The sequence below is a fragment of the Dermacentor andersoni genome, chromosome 3, assembly GCF_023375885.2.
Source record: "Dermacentor andersoni chromosome 3, qqDerAnde1_hic_scaffold, whole genome shotgun sequence".
In the NCBI taxonomy this organism is placed as follows: Eukaryota; Metazoa; Arthropoda; class Arachnida; order Ixodida; family Ixodidae; genus Dermacentor; species Dermacentor andersoni.
This window is the reverse complement of record NC_092816.1, coordinates 21,981,225-21,999,786: the sequence shown is the minus strand read 5'-3', so window position 1 is coordinate 21,999,786 and position 18,562 is coordinate 21,981,225. Positions and strand designations below refer to the sequence as shown.

Below are 18,562 nucleotides of genomic sequence, written 5' to 3'. Positions count from 1 at the left end.
GCCCAAGAATTTCCAAGAAGTTGGTGTACCCCCTTGTCCCACAAAAATTTGTTCAGACTCATTTATACCAAGAACCTCACAAGACCGGAACCACCTCCCTGCCTCCATCACTGCCATCTCTAACTCCAAGAATTTCAAGACCAGATCTAACACTTATGCTTCTTCTTGCCCCTCTTCTTTGAAAGCCTTAAGGTGATGGAGAGTACGAAAATAAATAAGTAAATAAATATCCACACAGTGCTTTGCCAGCCATGTAGTCCAATATACAACAAGCTAAGTTTATTAAATACAGCACAATGTCTTAGTATCCTTCACCAAAGGTGACATCAGGAAAGCTGTAGCAGCTTTTTGGTGATCCAGCTGGTGACCCTGGCAGTCATTTTCATGGAAGACAGACACCCGAAGACCCTGTATGTCAGCAGGTGACAACATTCTTGACAAGCAGGTGTACATCTTGGCACTGACTTTAATTTGCAACAACTCAAGGAGTAGTAACATCTGTGAGTGAGCACTTTTATTTAAACCTAAACTCTAGGGTTATAAACACCAAAACCACACTCTGATAATGAGGTGCTAGTGGGGGGGGGCTCCAGATCAATTTTGACCACCAGGGATACTTGCACCCAATGCGCCCAATGCACATTACATGGGCTTTTTTTTTTGCCTTCAGTCTGCTGCGGCCAAGATTGAAGCTCAGCAGTGCAACGCCATAGCTACTGGGCTACATCAGCAGGTGATGGGTGGCTTTATTGTCCAGGTGGGACTCTCAATGTTCCATGACTTAATGTACAGTGAGTCACGGTACCTTGTAACACACACTTCTACTTTTTTAAGAACCTCTTTGAGATTCCCCATGTATCAGGCAAGTGCAGGCGGTGTAATATCAACGCGAGACCTTTGCTTCTGTGACTTCTTGCTCTTTCGCACGGTGGACCGCTACCCGAGAAGCCCTAGCGCAGCAGGCACATGTGCTCAATCAGTCTTGCAGTGAGCCTTTACCCGTAAGCACCGTGACTGTCACACTGTGGCGTATCTTTAAGTTAATGAACCAGTGTTTGTTGGCAATCTGACTTCAGAGCCTACTCTATGCCGTATCGGAGAGTAGACGAACCCTGCCGTAGCGCCTTTGTGCATTGTGGAGTGGAGAACCGTCATGCCCTTTCCTGACCGCGGCTTGTATGGAGGGCCTTGTGCAAACTCATCTTCACATGTAACATGCATGCAGAAGGTGTCATAATCTTCAGTGGCATCATACCAAACGCACAAATGTGGAGTGGATGCAGCTTGGTGCTTGCCCTCCTCAGCTCCATGTCAGATCACCACCCATCTAAACTGAGCAATACAGGTAAAGATAGCTGCCCCTTACTTTAAGATAAGGATACATGACCATATGTTACCTGCTAATGTGCTTTCCCAGCTATACCGTCAATGAAGGATGTTCCATTAACCCCATGTTTCGCATGTTATTGCAGTATGTTTTTGCTCCAGAGGTTCTACTGTATTCACACATGGTTTCCATCACTGCTTGCACTGGCTTTCAGCACGCCGCACTATACTTATTTATCCTCAACTGCATAAGCATGCCCTTGCACAGCAGACCTAAGCTGTGATACATGCAGGTGCTCTGCCTTAACAGAAAACACCTGCACCCAAAAGTTATTATAATTTAAGTCACCAAGTAACAGCTTCAAAATTCTCAGCTGATAATAAACCGAGCATCTTACGAGCAGTGTGTGCAATGATGCCATGCGAGAACGCATCAAATGCTTTTGTTGTATGTTGTCTGTTTTCCTGCTTGCAAACTGGTCATAATCACCATATGTTGATGCCAAAGGCACCATACTTTCTTATTACCAGTTAAACAAGAAAGTGTATCTTCCCTAGCAACCTTTGTGGAATGGCACTGCCATAATGTGCAGCATCTTGCAAGCAATTTGCAAGTGAATGTGGCTTTTGTCAGCAATGCAGAAGCCTCCAAAATGCATGAAAACTTGAAACATTTTGGCTGTGTTTTCTGTAACAAGAAGAGACTTGTATACTTTCAAGCCTAGAGATAATGCAACAGTTCTTTTCCTATCACCATGAAAACAAAAAGTGCAACAGGTCATGTGAGAGGACATGGACACAGTGCTGGCTGCCAAATTATGTTCTTATTGCGCTGGAGGCAATATATACATAAGGTAGCCAATAAAACAAACAAAACAATCAAGCCCCATCAAAAGGAAAGAGGGAGGTAAAATACGAAGAACTATTATCAGGGAAAAAAAAATTGCAAGCACTTCCCCTACCGGAACATGGGGGTAAGCGAAGCATGTCCTGCATGCACCTGACCTTTATCACAGTTAAGTAACCCGCAGATAATGGTACCGAATTGGTTCGGCCTCCCACTCCCTTAGCTCAGGATCTTCTTGTTGCTGTCGGATTGCCTGGGCTCAGGCGGCTCTAAAGACGCGTCTATAGTCCGACGTTATCCGCGCACGGCCGAGCGTCGTTAGACACTAGGCACGTTGGAGCACATTGGCCACGTCCGGTTACGTTGGGGGCGCCAGCGTGTCGAACCATCGGTCGAACTACAGGTACTGCTGTTCTCGCCAACGTGATGTAACGTGTGCGTGCATTCATGCTACATCGGACTATATTTAGACCTTAATGGCTGGATCGGCGAGTTCTCGCCGCCGCTCGTTACACACTGCAAATTCCTTGGCGGAGCGTGTAACACGTGGGCATCCCATCCGTTTTCTGAGAATGAACTGAACGGAAACAAAGCCGGCACAGTGCACGAAACCCTTTCTTGCTCTTTCCCTCCCCGGTGTAAGCAAAACAGCTCTGATTGGTTGCGCACATGACGTAAGCGCGAGCCTATGCAGCTGGAATCTTTGCTAATGGCACACGTTTTGGCGCCGGCGCAGCTGTCAACTCATCAAACCTCCCTTACCCGCAGCTGCCCTGGTCTGGGAGCAACTGCGTTTTTGCGTGAGCAGACCGCCACCGAAACTTGTGAGCCAATACAAGCTTTGCTTGAAAAAGAAGCCAAGGGAAAAGATAGAAAAATTCCTTGTCATAGTAAAATGGTAGTGAAGGCAAACGCATACACGCAGGGCCCTTATAAATTTCCTTGGCTTGTTGTTTACTTCAATTTATAGCGTTCCTTGTGTGTACACATACTGCCTTCAGCATAATAAACACATAAGTTGGTAGCCAGCACTGCGTCCATATCCTCTCACTTGTCTTGTTCGTCGCACTATGTTAAAATGGTGATCACTCGCCAACTATACTCACAGACAACTTTCTATGGCAATGAAGGGAAAGCTAGAAAGGCAAAGCATGCACGAATGAGAGAACTGCAGAAAAAAGTTCCACATTTTCACCTGCGTTACTTTCAGCTGGGAAAGAGAAAATAAACACATTACTTACAACAGCAAATTAAGACAAAGCTTATCACTGAGTGGTAAATTTGACCTATTTTACTGCTGTTCTCTTCCGCTTCTGAGCAAATGTGAAACTGTCAAACGTGGAAGCTGTGCCAGTTCAGTATGTGCTTCGAAACACTAAATGCGCTGTCAAACACTGCCAGACTACTTGGCGGTGTAACACATGTGCAGAAGCTCTGCGTCCCCCCCTCTAATTTAGCCTTCATTGATACAGAAAGTTGCTCACGAGTATATCTCACCTTTGTATTCTGCTTACTTATGAACCATGATGAATGGCTGGCTATGGCAACAACAGCAGTATCGCATTATGCAAGCTAATGACAAGATACAAAAAGGATTAAATTTGAAAAAAAGAAATATCTCGTCTCCTGGTCTGTGTCATCAGCTTGTGTGACATGAACACAAATACTGAAGGCCTGCAGATTATTTTCTATGATGACAGGTCTTTGGAGCCCTTGTCTAATTATTGAATTATGGGTTCAATGTCCCTACCGTGCACAGTATGAGAAATGTCATAGTGGAGAGCTCCAAATTTTAAAAACCTGGGGTTCGTTAATGTGCACCCAAAGCACAGTACATGAGTGTTCTTGCATTCCGTCCTCATCTGTATACGAATGCCACAACCAAGAATCAAATGCGTGACCTCATGCTCAGCAGTGCCATGCAATAGCCACTGAGCCACCACGGCATGCAAGCCCTAGTCAAAATACAATGAGAAGATGGTCAACAACATTGTGGGACAAATTTCTGACATACTGTAACCTGAAAAATAATTTTATTTTGAACAAGCATCAAGAAAACTATAACTACTCTCTGAAATGCAGAATATACGCTACTGGCACAAATGACAGTATGAATCATCATTAAAAGAGAGGAGGCTTAACTAGTGCAAGACACTGAGCACGTGCTGGTGGGCGAGTTAATTATACATGATTACAAAGAAGGCGCCAAATAAAACAACAGACGAAGGAAGGAGACACGAGACAACCACGTAGGCGCACTGACAACTGAGTGTTTTATTTCTTGACATAGGAATATATAGCTGCTGTCAAGGATCAAAACAACAAGAAGAAACAGGGCAGTCATCTGCATCATGCAAGGAAGCCACGATACAGAATTATCTTGGGAGCGACACTTAGAAGTTATTCTGCATCGTGGCTTCCTTGTGCAATGCAGATGACAGCCCTGTTTCTCCTTGTTGTTTTGATCCTTGACAGCAGCTATATATTCCTATGTCAAGAAATAAAACACTCAGTTGTTAGTGCGCCTACATGGTTGTCTCGTGTCTCCTTCCTTCGTCTGTTGTTTTATTTGGCGCCTTCTTTGTAATAGTGCAAGAGTCGGCCTACTTATATAATGTGGCAAGTGGAGCCATACCCAATTATGTTTAGAAATGTCCCTTCCACTGCATGACAACCAGTTACAACCAGTGGAGGCAGATATAAATATGTACACAAGTACACTTCTCACCAGAATGTCAACCACCCTAGTTCACAAACGAAGTCATTATACTTTGCTACGATGTTAAGTCACTTAAACAGGTAGTAGGACAGCAAAGACCAAGTTACAGGTTTAAATGTCTGGGATAAGCACTCACCTCAGCCAGAAAGAGGCTCAGCACAGCCAAGGACAATGAGCTAAGAAGAGCTACGAACGTTTCGAGTTTTGCAACTGTCAGGTAGGCACTGTGGGATCCACTGCTGCTGCTGCTATCACCACCGGCGCTCAGATTGAGTGAGCAGTTTTGCAACATCAGCTGAATTTCTGCATCTGAGGATAGAGAGAAGTAGGTGGTGGTGGTGAAAATGTATTCACCTTAAAATCAAGTAGTGGCCTCAGAAGAAGAACAGGCAAGGCTTAGTTTAGACAGAAAATAAGATAGATATAAAGCACTAAGGCTTTGAGTGTAGCGCAACCAGCTCAATGATGCAGAGACGGAGCAAGACACACACATACTGTCGTGTGTGTGTCTTGTTCCTCCTCTGCATCCTTGTAATAGTTGCACTGCACTATAAAAACCTTCAAAATGACAAACCAACAAGCCCAAATCTCAACACTGATCATTTGAACTCGTCCAGCAAATACATGCACATTCCAAGGATGAGCCCAGAGTGGCAATAGTTGATAGGGCCTTACATTGCAAAGTTACTGTTGTGTTTGTGTACAGTCTTGTGTTCAGTTTACATTCCTCATGCCATCACTGATGTGCCTTTTGTTATGTTTACAGTGCACTAATTAAACAAGCACAGATGTTTACTATTACATTTTGTATACTCTAACAGCGTGGAAAAGAGTTCACGTTTACTGTAGCACTCCTGCAACCATACAGTGGAGTCAAGCCTCACGGTATGCCCGGCATGAGGCATTCGGATACATTATGGACTATTAAGGGGAGATGCACCTTGAAAAATTATGTTTTTGATTAAATCCCTCAACTGATTTATTACTGATAAAATTATTCTTAGTCATTCAACCTTTACTTCCCCAAAAATCGAGGCTAAATTTAAACAATAAATTTGTGAAAAATCCATCCAAATCAGTCGCAATGGCTCTTGAATCTGCAAATTTATGCACATGTTGGCTATCTTTGGATGCCCTCCTCTCTGAAGCTCGGTGTTGTCTGCCATTGCAGTTTGCACAGAGCCACTTCAGAGAATGTAGAGCGCTGATATCTAAAACATTTAATCATCACAGAAATGTTAAAGCATTTGAAATCCTGATACAGGGAACGTAAAATACATATTTGGTACTCTTGATTTTTGTTGGAAATTTAGCGTGCTATGTGCATACTTTAGATAGTTGTCAGCTCATACCATTTGTCAACAGAATGCCAGATCCATTGAACCACTGTGGTATGCAGACATACATAGTTAACCCTCAAATAGAATAAGCATGTCTAAGACCTCAAACAGGTCTGCAGATTTCAAGCAACCAAGCACAGGCTCTCAGTCGTAACCACAATAGTCAACTATATTACTGCTTAGTAAAGGGAGCCTAGCCCACAAGCTTAAGTAGCAGCCTGCACTTTCACTCTCTCTCTGACAGCAGTATCAAATCCCTTGGGTGCTACGAAATTATTTCACTAAGTGTGTCATGACATCTTCACCAAAAGCACTTTATCATTGGTCACAAGAAATTTAGTGTCAGCTATGATGCCAGTTGAAGCGTAGTTCATAGAAGTGTCGCAATAAAGAGTGTTCACTCACTGCACAGCAAAATAAATGAAAAATTAGAGGGTTCAACATCCCAAAACTGTGCTGCGGGCTATGAGGGACACTCTAGTAAAGGTCTCCGGATTAACTTTTGTGACCAGAGATTCTTTAATGTGCACCTAAAGAACAGTACACGGGCATTTATGCATATTGTGCCCACCGAAATGCAGCTACCGTAGTGAGGAATCGTACCCACAACCTTCAGCAATGCAACAGTTCAGCAGTGCAACACCATAGCCAGTTAGCCACTGTGGCAGGTAAGAGCAAAAAGTAACAAAGTATAGCTGCAACAAAGTGAATTGACCAGCTTGAAATAAAAGTAGCAATTTCAAAACATGCCTATTTATTAACTACATGCTTCTTCACAGTACAAAATTCAATGAAAAGGAATGGGGATTGCAGCAAGGTACAGGAAGCCACCTTCAAGCATATCAGCTACTAAGAAAGAGATGTTGAGAACACACTTCTAGCAATAAAAAAAAAATGTAATCATATTCTTTATCAGCATTGCACACAGATGCAATATGACAAAATTAGTTTTCTACAGCTGTTGGGCAGAATTCACCGAAACAGCCAGTGGCAGTGCCAGGGACAATGCTGCACCATTCTGCTTGCAAAGTTAGGCAAGCAAATAAAAACACAATGGATACACAGCGTGCTTCGCTCTGTGCCGCTTTTGCTTTCCACTTCTCTTCAAAGTGTAGGTGAAGGGCAAGGAGATAGGTTGTAAAATAAACACGAGTAGCCCAGAGAGCAGCTGCATGCCGTTGGAGTTCTTTGTTGCCACAGCAACCATCTGAGAATGAAACTTGCAGTCGACTGTTTGGTCTCTCAATTTCTCATGACAAACTAAAGTTAATTATGAGACACATTGCACCCGTTGAATGACTTGAAGTGCTTGAAGCAGTCTAAAATGCCGAACTGCCAGAGAGGTCTTCATCGAGGAAAGAGCTTTTCTGTTGATAATGCTAGCAGGTGATTGTGCAAAGATGATTAAGCTATTGCACCAAAGCGGAAACACATAAGGACAACAGTTACTGCTTGTGAGTAGTTTTTATTTCTTCAGTGTTGCTCCTTGCTCATCTAACCAACCAAGACAGCTATACTTTTGAATGCTCTACTGAAGTGTTTGTGTGATGTTCTGTTTTGTTGTTTCTCATGGTGTATATATGTGCACCATATTTGGTAGTGAATCAGCATGCAAGAGTAGAATGTGTTGGTGGCTACACGTGTTTACTCTTGATATGTACATATATAGGCAGCCATTTCTTTATTTTCTGTACATTCGACCTTTTCTTATCAGTCAGTACCACACGTTTGACATCAAATGTATTCAGTTTTCTCCACTAGTTTGTTGCCGTATGATAATAGCCAATGAAACACTTCCTTAACTCTGTCTTGTATAGTATTCATTGATGGTGTACATGCCTTGATGAGGATTTGCATAGTGTTCGTTCCCAGTAAAACTATCTACTTATTGCAAAATACAAGCTCAATGCCTCTTTTAATGACCTGCAGTAAAATACAACTTTGAATAAAATAGATCTCACAATATGCTGCATCAGTGTGTAGTGTCATGCTCTGCAAATAAAATATGGGAAATTTGAAGAGATTGTGTTTTGTCTTTTGGTGCTGCTATGTATAATGCCACGTTCAATTATTTGCAACATGTCATTACCATTTTGTGCCACTGCATACTGACATTTTGCCAAATCAGCTGTGAAAAGACTGGTATTTTGCACACATTGCTGTGACATGCACTGAGCAGCTGTTGACAATATGCCTGCCTTGTTGTTCATTATTAGAAATAAATAAAGCACCTCTGATATACCTGCTAACTTGCATTTCAATGGGGTGGGCAGATTGGGGGTGTTGTTTTTGCTGCTAGACCTGTGTTTTAAGTATGCTATTCCAAGCATAAAATTTTGTTTCTCAGTTTTGTGTACTCTTTTAAGATGTATGAGGAACTTTCTCACAATGTGCACACTTCATAACTGCACTGTATAAGTAGTAATTAAATTTGCATCATTGTGGTCCCATGCATTCTTACAGGCTGGGTAAAGCCCGTAACTCCAATCGGACATTGTTACTATCAACAGCACCGCTGCATGCTGCCTACATCACAAACTGCAGGAGGTCTGTTGGGTACCACTGTAGAATCTGTAACATTTCTCGACACCTCCTTATAAAAGCTTATTAGACAGGCTCTTACAATCTACAATAGCCATTAGCAGTCATAAGTTGATGGAAATATGTTACCCTCTGTGGCTGCTATTCGTGACTAATTTGTTTGCAATGGATTCCAGAACCATGTTTACCAGAGCATCTCAAACAAACCCTCCATGTACACACCCTGTGCAAACTGGATGTCTGTTAGCAGCTTCAGGAGAATGGCAAGTCCTGTCACCACAGAGAGCACAACGATGAAAACATTGCAGAGACGACTAGTTAAGGCAGTCCACACACGTTCACAAGTCCTGCAAAACAACAAAGCAGTTTCTCTCAGGTCAGTGAAGTAAAATCCCAAACACAACGTACTGGGAGCTGTCTACCAACTTTTCGGAAAACTTTGTGCATCAACATTCCTGTTCAAATTCTGCGATTTCAAGGTACAAAGGGAATAGCTTTCCTTCTAACACATTCTAGCTCAGCTAAAACTTAGAACCTCGCCCTGTTCGGAAAGCTCTTTGTCTCTCAAGGGGTCAAGTAAACCATTCAGCCTTTTGGGATGCATCTTGGCATTGGCATGCACCCGCAAGCTGCAGATAGGGCATCTTGGTTAGGAAGTACTTTGTACAGAAGGCCAGGCAAATGTTTCTTTTAATTAAATTTCAAACAAACAATTTTTTTTTTCTGCGAGCTCTCTTCATCTCCACATTTGGAGGTTTTGGCAGTTTGTTCCAGTTTGGAGTTTCCAGTTGGAGGTTTTGGCAGTTAGACACAGGTTTAGCGCCGCAACAGAAACAAAGTCTCTGGGAACTGCTTGACGATTTCAAGGACTGCTTCTCTAAAACGTCCCGAGTGCATCAAACACCACTGACGAAACACCGCATCATTACGGAGGAAGCAGCGATACCCATCCGACAGCATCCGTATCGCGTGGCTGAGAAAGAGCGGGAAGCAATACAGCAGCTAGTCAAGAAAATGCTAGAAGATGATGTCATCAAGCCGTCAAAAAGCCCTTGGGCATCGCCCATGGTACTCGTTAAGAAGAAGGATGGTAGCCTGCGGTTTTGTATCGATTATCACAAGCTCAATCGGGTTACAAAAAAAGATGTGCATCCCTTACCACGCATCGACGATTCCCTCAACAGGCTACGGCATGCACGGTACTTCTCATCGATGGACTTAAAAAGTGGATACTGGCAAATAGAGGTCGATGAGCGGGATCGCGAAAAGACTGCTTTTGTAACGCCTGATGGGCTCTATTAATTCAAAGTTCTCCCTTTTGGTTTGTGTTCCGCCCCAGCCACGTTCCAAAGACTAATGGATACTGTTCTCTCTGACCTTAAGTGGAAGACTTGCTTAGTCTACCTAGATGATGTCATTGTTTATTCTGCCACATTTGATGAACATCTCAGACGGCTACGGTCGGTTCTTCAAGCCATACGGTCCGCTGGGCTTACCTTAAAACCTGAAAAGTGCCACTTTGGCTATGAAGAACTACAGTTTTTGGGCCACGTAGTAAGTCACACAGGTGTCAGACCTGATCCTGAGAAAATCGCAGCCGTCGCAAATTTTTCAAGGCCTAGAGACAAAAAGGCAGTCAGACGCTTCCTGGGCCTATGCGCATATTACCGGCGATTTATTGCGGGTTTTGCACGCATCGCCTCACCGCTCACCTGCTTAACCAGAGAAGATGTCACGTTTGTGTGGGGCGAGGAGCAGGAGGCGGCATTTAACGAGTTGCAGCACCGCTTACAAACTCCGCCTGTTCTTGCCCACTTTGACATGGATGCGCCGACAATGATCCACACCGATGCCAGCAACGGAGGTCTAGGCGCCATCCTTGTTCAACGGCAAGACGGCGCTGAGCGAGTCATCGCTTACGCGAGTAGAACATTGTCACGTGCCGAGTCGAAGTACTCCACCACAGAGAAGGAATGCTTGGCTGTAATATGGGCAGTTACCAAGTTCCGCCCATACATATACGGCCGCCCATTTCAAGTTATAAGTGACCACCATTCTCTCTGTTGGTTGACCAACCTGAAAGATCAATCTGCACGTTTGGCAAGCTGGAGCCTACGGCTTCAAGAGTACGACATGACAATGGTCTATAAATTGGGAAGACAGCACTTAGACGCTGACTGCCTTTGCAGATCACCGATCGAGTTGTCCGGCGCAGACGATGACGAATCCAAAGGTTTTTTGGAAGTTGTTCATGCGGCCACCATCTCTCAACAACAGCAAGAGGACCAGGAGCTCATTGATTTCTTAGAAGGCCGCACCACAAACAAGCCCAGATTGTTCTCAAGGCACGTGTCCTCATTCTGCCGATGCAACAGTGTTCTTTTTAGGAGGAACTTCTCTTCAACAGGGAAGAGATATCTACTAGTCGTCCCTAAACCTCTCCGCAATGAAATTTTGCAGGCCTGTCACGACGAAGCTACCTCAGGTCATTTAGGCTACACAAGAACATTAGCACGGATCAAAGAGAAGTATTACTGGCCACGGCTTGCAGCATAGGTGAAGCACTACGTTCGAACGTGCCTTGACTGTCAGCGACGAAAAGTGCCACCTATGAAACCTGCCGGACTATTACATCCCGTTCCAGTGCCGGAAACACCGCTTGCACAAATTGGGATGGACCTTTTGAAATTGGGATGGACCTTTTGGGCCCATTCCCAATATCTGCTGCCGGAAATAAATGGATCATAGTTGCGACAGATTACCTCACGCGATATGCTGAAACCAAGGCACTTCCTAGCAGCACAGCAGCCGAGGCCGCACAGTTCTTCGTCGAAAACGTCGTCCTGAGGCACGGTGTTCTAGCGGTCATCGTAACTGACAGGGGAAACGCGTTCACGACTGAACTTTTGCGAACTGTACTCACCCTCAGTGGCACGGCACACAGCAGGACGACAGCCTATCACCCGCAAAGCAATGGACTTACGGAGCGCCTCAACAAGACTCTCGCAGACATGCTGTGCATGTATGTTGATGTGGAACACAAGAACTGGGACCAAGTATTACCCTATGTAAAGTTTGCTTATAATACGGCTCGGCAAGAAACAACAAGAATGACGCCATTCAGTCTCCTCCATGGTCGAGAAGTAACTACAATGCTGGATGCTATGCTTCCTCATTATTCCAGCGATTCTGAGACTGACGCCGCAGATTTTACAGAGCGCGCCAAAGAAGCAAGACACCTCGTGCGCGTTTGCATAGCCAGCCAGCAAGACCGTGATGCCCGACGTTACAGTCAACACCATCGATGTGTCGTCTACCAGCCCGGCCAGAGAGTCTGGGTTTGGGCTCCAGTACGCCGCTGAGGCCTCGCGGAGAAACTTCTGCGCCGATACTTCGGGCCGTACAAGGTTCTACGACGCCTTAGCGACGTGAACTATGAAGTCGTTCCTGACAGCCCATCCTGCTCGAGGCGCCGTCACGACCTGCCCGAGATTGTGCACGTGGTGCGCATGAAACCTTATTTTTTTTAATGACATGGGCACTCTCTGGTTTGCTGTACACCGGGTGCTACCCGCCAAGCATCGGGACGATGCTCCTTCTGGAGGGGGGCAAATGCCGCGACACCATCTGTGCCCAACCACGTTGACGATAAAGACGACGACCTCGTCTGTGCAAGCGAGGCACTAGAGAAGAAGTCTGGACTGAGCGCTTGCCCTAACTCTCTCGAATAAATACCGCTCTCCGCCCTTGTCTCCAGTGAGCCGTGACAATATGATGAGGGACCGTATCATGCTAAATGATGCAGAACAAATGGGACACCTGCTCTTTGTGCCATCGGCATGTGTAAGAGAAGTACGTCCTGAAGTATGAAGGGATGAAGAGCTGACAAATTACGCTTTTTGGGGAAAAGCTCTCTCCTGTATTCATGATTTGTCGCTGACTACAGGATCTATATACACATATGTACTGCTACATGACCGTCAACAACTGACTGCCAAAGATAACAAACCCTTACCCTGGCATGTACTGGCTTCACCCTTGATCATTTCTGGTCTTAGGTTTGTAAACACCGTTTATAAATAGCTTCATGCCTACTTTACTTGCACATAATACAATAGGCAGGACATTACCAGATAATGTAGATGCTTCTGCCACAGTGCATTTCTAGACTACCAATTCTTTAGGAAGGGAACAGCATGCAACTGTACTTTCGATACAGAACAGGCTATACAGTACACCGATCGTATAGTTCTTGAGTACAGTAAGCAGTTGTCCAAGAATCGATAGAGCATGCAATTCGCACACAAGAGAAAGGAACAACAAATAATTTTCAAAGTAAAAAAAGCCCATCCAAGGTGAATATGATCACCTGGTCAAAACAGCTTACCGTCCAGTTCCGATCTGTGATCTACCAAAACCAACAGAAAGCAGTAAAAAACCCGCTCTAGAAGCCGCATGGTAATCTGACAATAAAACCAACTCAAGTGATATTTTCACAAAACATGTGATAGTACGTAAACTGCACGAATAACGAAGACAAAATTTATTTCCATGTAATTCACGCTAGAATAAACATTACGGCATTTTAAAAAATATTGGACTCGGCGCCAAGCGTATACGTAGCTAGAATTTAGATAAACATACCTTTGTGTGTTTTCACTATGACTGCTAGACGCTTCGAAATCCCATACCAAAGGGTCAGAGTTCCTCATTAATTCTTCTTTGCTGGAAAGTACACAAGAAAATACAACACCTTCACAATGGAAATGGCATATTCTGGAGGGCAATGACAGTGATGTCGAAAACCGCAGTTCAATATGGATACGGACATGGCACAGCAAAAACCTTCTGCCGCTGGCGTACGATACAAAACGTTGAATTAACTGAAACTCACCGTTTCATAACACGCTTACAATACGTAGATGTGCGTGACAGGGCGCGCTCATAGGGAGCTTCGTGAAGTATCGACATTACCCAAGCTGAAAGAGTACTCCGACACCCACGCACTCCGAGTTTGAGTGTCGGCTTGGTCGAAGATGATATATCAATACGAAAACGCATTTATAACATCAGTTGTGTAGTTTGAGCGTAATATGAGTCGTTTGCAGAATGTTTCACACAAACGGGACCAGTTTAATTACACACGAGACATCAGAAAGCAACTTAATTGCCGCGATCACCGAAACCGACACCGCGGCCTACTACGTCCTGCGGAAAATTAATAAAGACAAATACCTGATGGAAGGCGCCATTTAGGCAGCCTCTGACACAGAGCTTGGTGCATATATGGCTGGTAAACGAGAGGGAATCATATCCAGGACCCGTAGAGTTCTGTCCGTTCAGTGAACTTCAACGCAGTGCACACCCACACCATGATGGCACAGCCATCCCACGCACGCGCAAATGGCCAAGTGGCGTCGCTGCGGCGTTGTCATAGAAACAAAAAGGCGGCACAGAACGGTTTCAGTTTGGGTTTCAGTGAGTTTGTGCGTTGACGTGCATCGTATTGCCTCATATATCGATACTCACAAAGTCCGCCGTAAAAGTTCCATATTTCCATTCTAATTTTTAGAGGCTTTCGTTGATTTCACAAGTGGCTGACCGAAACCTCAGTAAATGATTTTTTTTTGCTGAACAACAATTTTTTTTGGCAGTCAAACTTCGTATTCAGGGTGTACGTGGAGGTTCATATTGTTTACCAGCGCGTTTGTATGTCTGTTATTTACTTTTTTTCTGAATAAACATTAATTGTCGCTTTCTTGGGTAATAGAATGGTGGCGTCATCTGTCTTTAAATGAGCAAAACTACTACGCTTCCTTTTGAAATCTTTGGTCGTTGCCTCCGAGAACCTCATAGGCAATGCTCTGGGGCGGACGTTTGGCCTATTTAGGACAGACGGCAGCACTGCCCCTCTAAGTTAAAAAACAATATTTTTTGCCTTTCTTAGGCTTGGCATCTCTGCAGACAGTATGCACTTTTGAACAAGAATGTGCCATAAAGAAAATGCATCGCCATACGCTACCTTAGAGCGAAATTTGCGCGTTAACAAGTCAGGTGTTTCGCAGGAAAAGCCAACTTTAACGTCTCATATTACACGCCTCAAAGGGTAAAATTACACCCTTTGGGTCGTATCTTGCCACACAACGATAATCGTCATCAGCCTTGTCCGCCTTTCCTTTCTATAACGATGCGAACCCGGTACTTCGAAGACACGAACGACGCGCGCGTTATCAGCATGACGGAGCATTCTCGACGGGTAAGCAGTGAGCGCAGCGTTTTCAAGAAAGGAAACGCAAGCAAGGCAGATGACGATTATTGTTTTGTAGCAGATATACACCTCAAAGGGCGTAAACTTCTTTTAGAGTGAAGGAAGGCAGATGATGATTATTGTCGTGTGCACTCTTAAAACGGTTGCACCCTTTGGGATGAATATTTGTCCCACAACGATAATCGTCATCTGCCTTGCTTGCGTTTCCTTTCTTGAAAACTCGGCGCTCGCTACTTTCCTGTCGAGAGTGCTGCGTCACACTGATAACGCGCATGCTGTTCGTGACTGGAAAGGACCAGGCTCGCAGCGTTAAAGACCGGAAACGTGGGCAAGACATATGACGATTATCGTTGTGGGACAAGATAAGCCCCAAAGGGTATAAATTTTTCTAAGAGTGTGGCAAATATACACCCCAAAGGGTATACATTTGTTTAAGAGTGCACTCTCAGACAAAGGTACACCGTTTGGGGTGTATATCTGCCACACAACACTAATCGTCATCTGCCTTTTGCGTTTCCTTTCTTTAAAACGCCGTGCCCGTTAATTTCCTGTCGGGAATGCTATGTCATGCTGATAACTCGCATGCCGTTCGTTACTGGGAAATACCGGGCTCGCAGCGTTAAAGAAAGGAAATGCGGACAAGACAGATGACGTTTATTGTAGTGTGGCAAGATACAACCCAAAGGGTGTAATTTTGTTTTAGAGTGTGCACTCTTAAAGAAAGCTTACGCCCTTTCGGGCGTATCTTGACCCGACAGCACTCTAATAATGTTTATGCCTTTGCGTTCTCCCTCGCCCCCAAACAATAGTCATCTGCTTTGCGTTTCCTTTCTTAAAAACTCTGCGCTCGCTACTTCCCTGGCGATAACGCTCTGTCACGATGGAAATGCGCATGCCGTTCGGGACCTGCATGGTGACCTGGAAGAACAGGGCGCGCAGTGTTATCGAGAGGAAATGTACACTCTAAATAAGTTTGCGCCCTTTGGGGCCTATCTTGTCCACAACGATAATCGTCATCTGTTTTTTGCGTTTCCTTTCTTGAAAACTCAGCGCTCGTTATTTTCCTGTCAGAATGCCGCCTCACGCTGTAACGCGCAAGCCGTTCGTGACATGGAAGTACCGGGCTCACAGCGTTAAAGAAAGGAAATGCAGGCAAGACAGATTGCGATTATTGTTGTGGGACAAGATACCACCCAAAGGGCGTGAACTTTTTTAATAGTGAAAAGTGCGGGTTCTCGCTATTGCATCCTGGGTAAAAAGCAGAGTATTGATCGAGCTGTTCGTCAAGAAAACAAACACCAGGTTTATTACTTTTTTAGTGGCACCGAATTTTTAAAAATTGCCTGTAGCAGATAGCACAATTCTAATTATTCAGCTAGATTACTCCATGATGCTGCCATTACTTTTACGAAAAATCACAATTCCTTAATTGAACAATTAACATAATTACACTAATTAACTGTTTGATCAATTGCTTTATTGCACATATTTCAATTTACGAATTGTGGCCGGTGAGCTTGCAAGGCGTATCCCCTTGGAAGGAATTCTCTGGGCTGCACCTAGTTTGAGATAACAATTTTCAAAGTGGTTCGACGAAATGCATTGGCGTTCGATTTACTTTTGTGCTTCAATGCAAAATACAGTGTTTACATAAAGAAATAAGTGGAACAGCGCATTTTTATCGCAGCTTTGACAGCGCATACATCGAAAGCAGTTCCATCCTCGGAATTCGTTCCAAACCGATAGGCCTTTCTAAACAATTCGTAGATTGAAATATGTACCGCGAATAAATTAACTGGAAGTGAATTAGTGTAATTATGTTAATGATTCAGTTACTCATTTTGATTCCACGCAGAAGTAATGACCGCCTAAGGGAGTAATTTAGCTCAAGGATTAAAATTGTGCTATCAGCCACAGGCGGTTTCTACAAATTTGGCGCAGCTAAAAAAGACTGAAGATTAGCTTTCATTCATCCGCAATAAATGTAACTTCCATGTAAATTCCATCAAAATAAAAAAATGAAGGAGAAAGAGAAAAAACGGGAATGACCTATTTACTGAATAAAGCAATGCATCCTGCACAGCTCGCATGTGTGGCAAAGTTTGATACCTAAATTATTAGCTAAAGTTCGCTAATTCGCTTCCTGATTAAATACTTCGGGGGGCATGTTGCAAGTGTGTAAGAATCCTTACAATAGCAAAAGTTTCGCAGTGTCTCTTCCGAAACTCGCAGACAATTAATTGTATTGGCATTGAACATTGCCCAATCCCTTTCCCGAAATATGGGACAAAGCTTATTACCGTTACCCGGCACTGTTCGCATTGCACTGCCGGAAGAAAAAAAAAAAAGGGGGGGGGGAGGCACTCATCTCAACTGCGCTGAGTTAAAATTTTTATGCCTGTTCTCGTTCGAAACAAGTCGCATGCTATATTATTATAGCATTACCTAAAGGTCTTTATTATTATAAAGGTCTTTAATCTTTTTTTCTTTTTTTTTTTTTTGAGACCATACAGAACTTTTAGAATTGCTTGTGGCAGATAACGTAATTGTAGTCTTTGTTCTGGTTTACTCCAAGGGGCCGACATTAGTCGTACAAAAATTGACATCAAGAAATAAATCCCTAATTAATTATGTTATTAATCAATTTAAGGCTTATATTGTAATTTACTAATTATATCCGGTGAGGTTGCAAGGCGTATCAACTTCAAACAGTTTTCTAAGGATCACACGGGTTTCGAGATATTCGCTGTGAAATTTGCGTAAAAATGCACCATTGCTCCGCTTGCTTTTTTTTTTTCAGCCGCTTTATGCAATGAAGCACAAAAGTAACTGGAACGCACATAAACGAGAAGAAAGGGGGTTAACCGAGGGGCCTGATTTTTTATTAGTCATATAAGAAGCCAACAAACACTGACACCAAGGACAACACAGGGGAAATTACTTGTGCTTAATAAATGAAATAAAGAAACGATAAATTAATGGAAATGAAAGTGGATGAAAAAACAACTTGCTGCAGGGGGAGAACGATCCCCAAACATAAACACCCAAGAAAGTGAATGACGAAATGGCGCCGAGGTAGCTCAATTGGTAGAGCATCGCACGCGAAATGCGAAGGTTGTGGGATCGTTCCCCGCCTGCGGCAAGTTGCCTTTTCATCCGCTTTCATTTCCATTAATTTACCATTTCTTTAGTTCATTTATTAAGCACAAGTAATTTCCCCTGTGTTGTCCTTGGTGTCAGTGTTTGTTGGCTTCTTATGATATGGAACGCACATGTATTTCATCGCACACATTGGGAATTAATATGTCGACACTGGCGCCATCCTTAAAAATCGTTCCAAGTGGATACGCCTTCCAAACTTATCGGCTGCAGTTCGTAAATTGCATTATGTGACGTAAAGTAAGTAATGAAAGAAATAATTTATGTATTTGTGATAATTCGTTGATAATGCCTTTCGATTTCTCGTGCTATTAATGTCCGCCTCTTTGAGTAACCCAGCTCAATGACTAGAATCATGCTAT

The 18,562-nt window shown here is 43.7% G+C and overlaps 1 protein-coding gene across 3 annotated transcripts in view; it reads right to left on the bottom strand.

Annotated features, from left to right (window-relative positions):
* The window catches only part of LOC126519086 (uncharacterized), a 61,466-nt gene extending 47,305 nt beyond the window's left edge, over positions 1–14,161 (bottom strand). For all 3 annotated transcript variants that reach the window (XR_008610145.2, XM_055065433.2, XM_055065424.2), the window contains exons 1-4: positions 14,009–14,161; positions 13,418–13,498; positions 8,996–9,120; positions 5,029–5,201 (exon numbers count right to left, since the gene is read on the bottom strand). Coding sequence is in view for 2 of the 3 variants with exons in the window: in XM_055065433.2 (XP_054921408.2) it covers positions 5,029–5,201; positions 8,996–9,120; positions 13,418–13,498; positions 14,009–14,025 (396 nt within the window). In the remaining variant the exon portion in view is untranslated. The remainder of the gene's footprint in view (positions 1–5,028; positions 5,202–8,995; positions 9,121–13,417; positions 13,499–14,008) is intronic.
* Between the last annotated feature and the right edge of the window lie 4,401 nt (positions 14,162–18,562).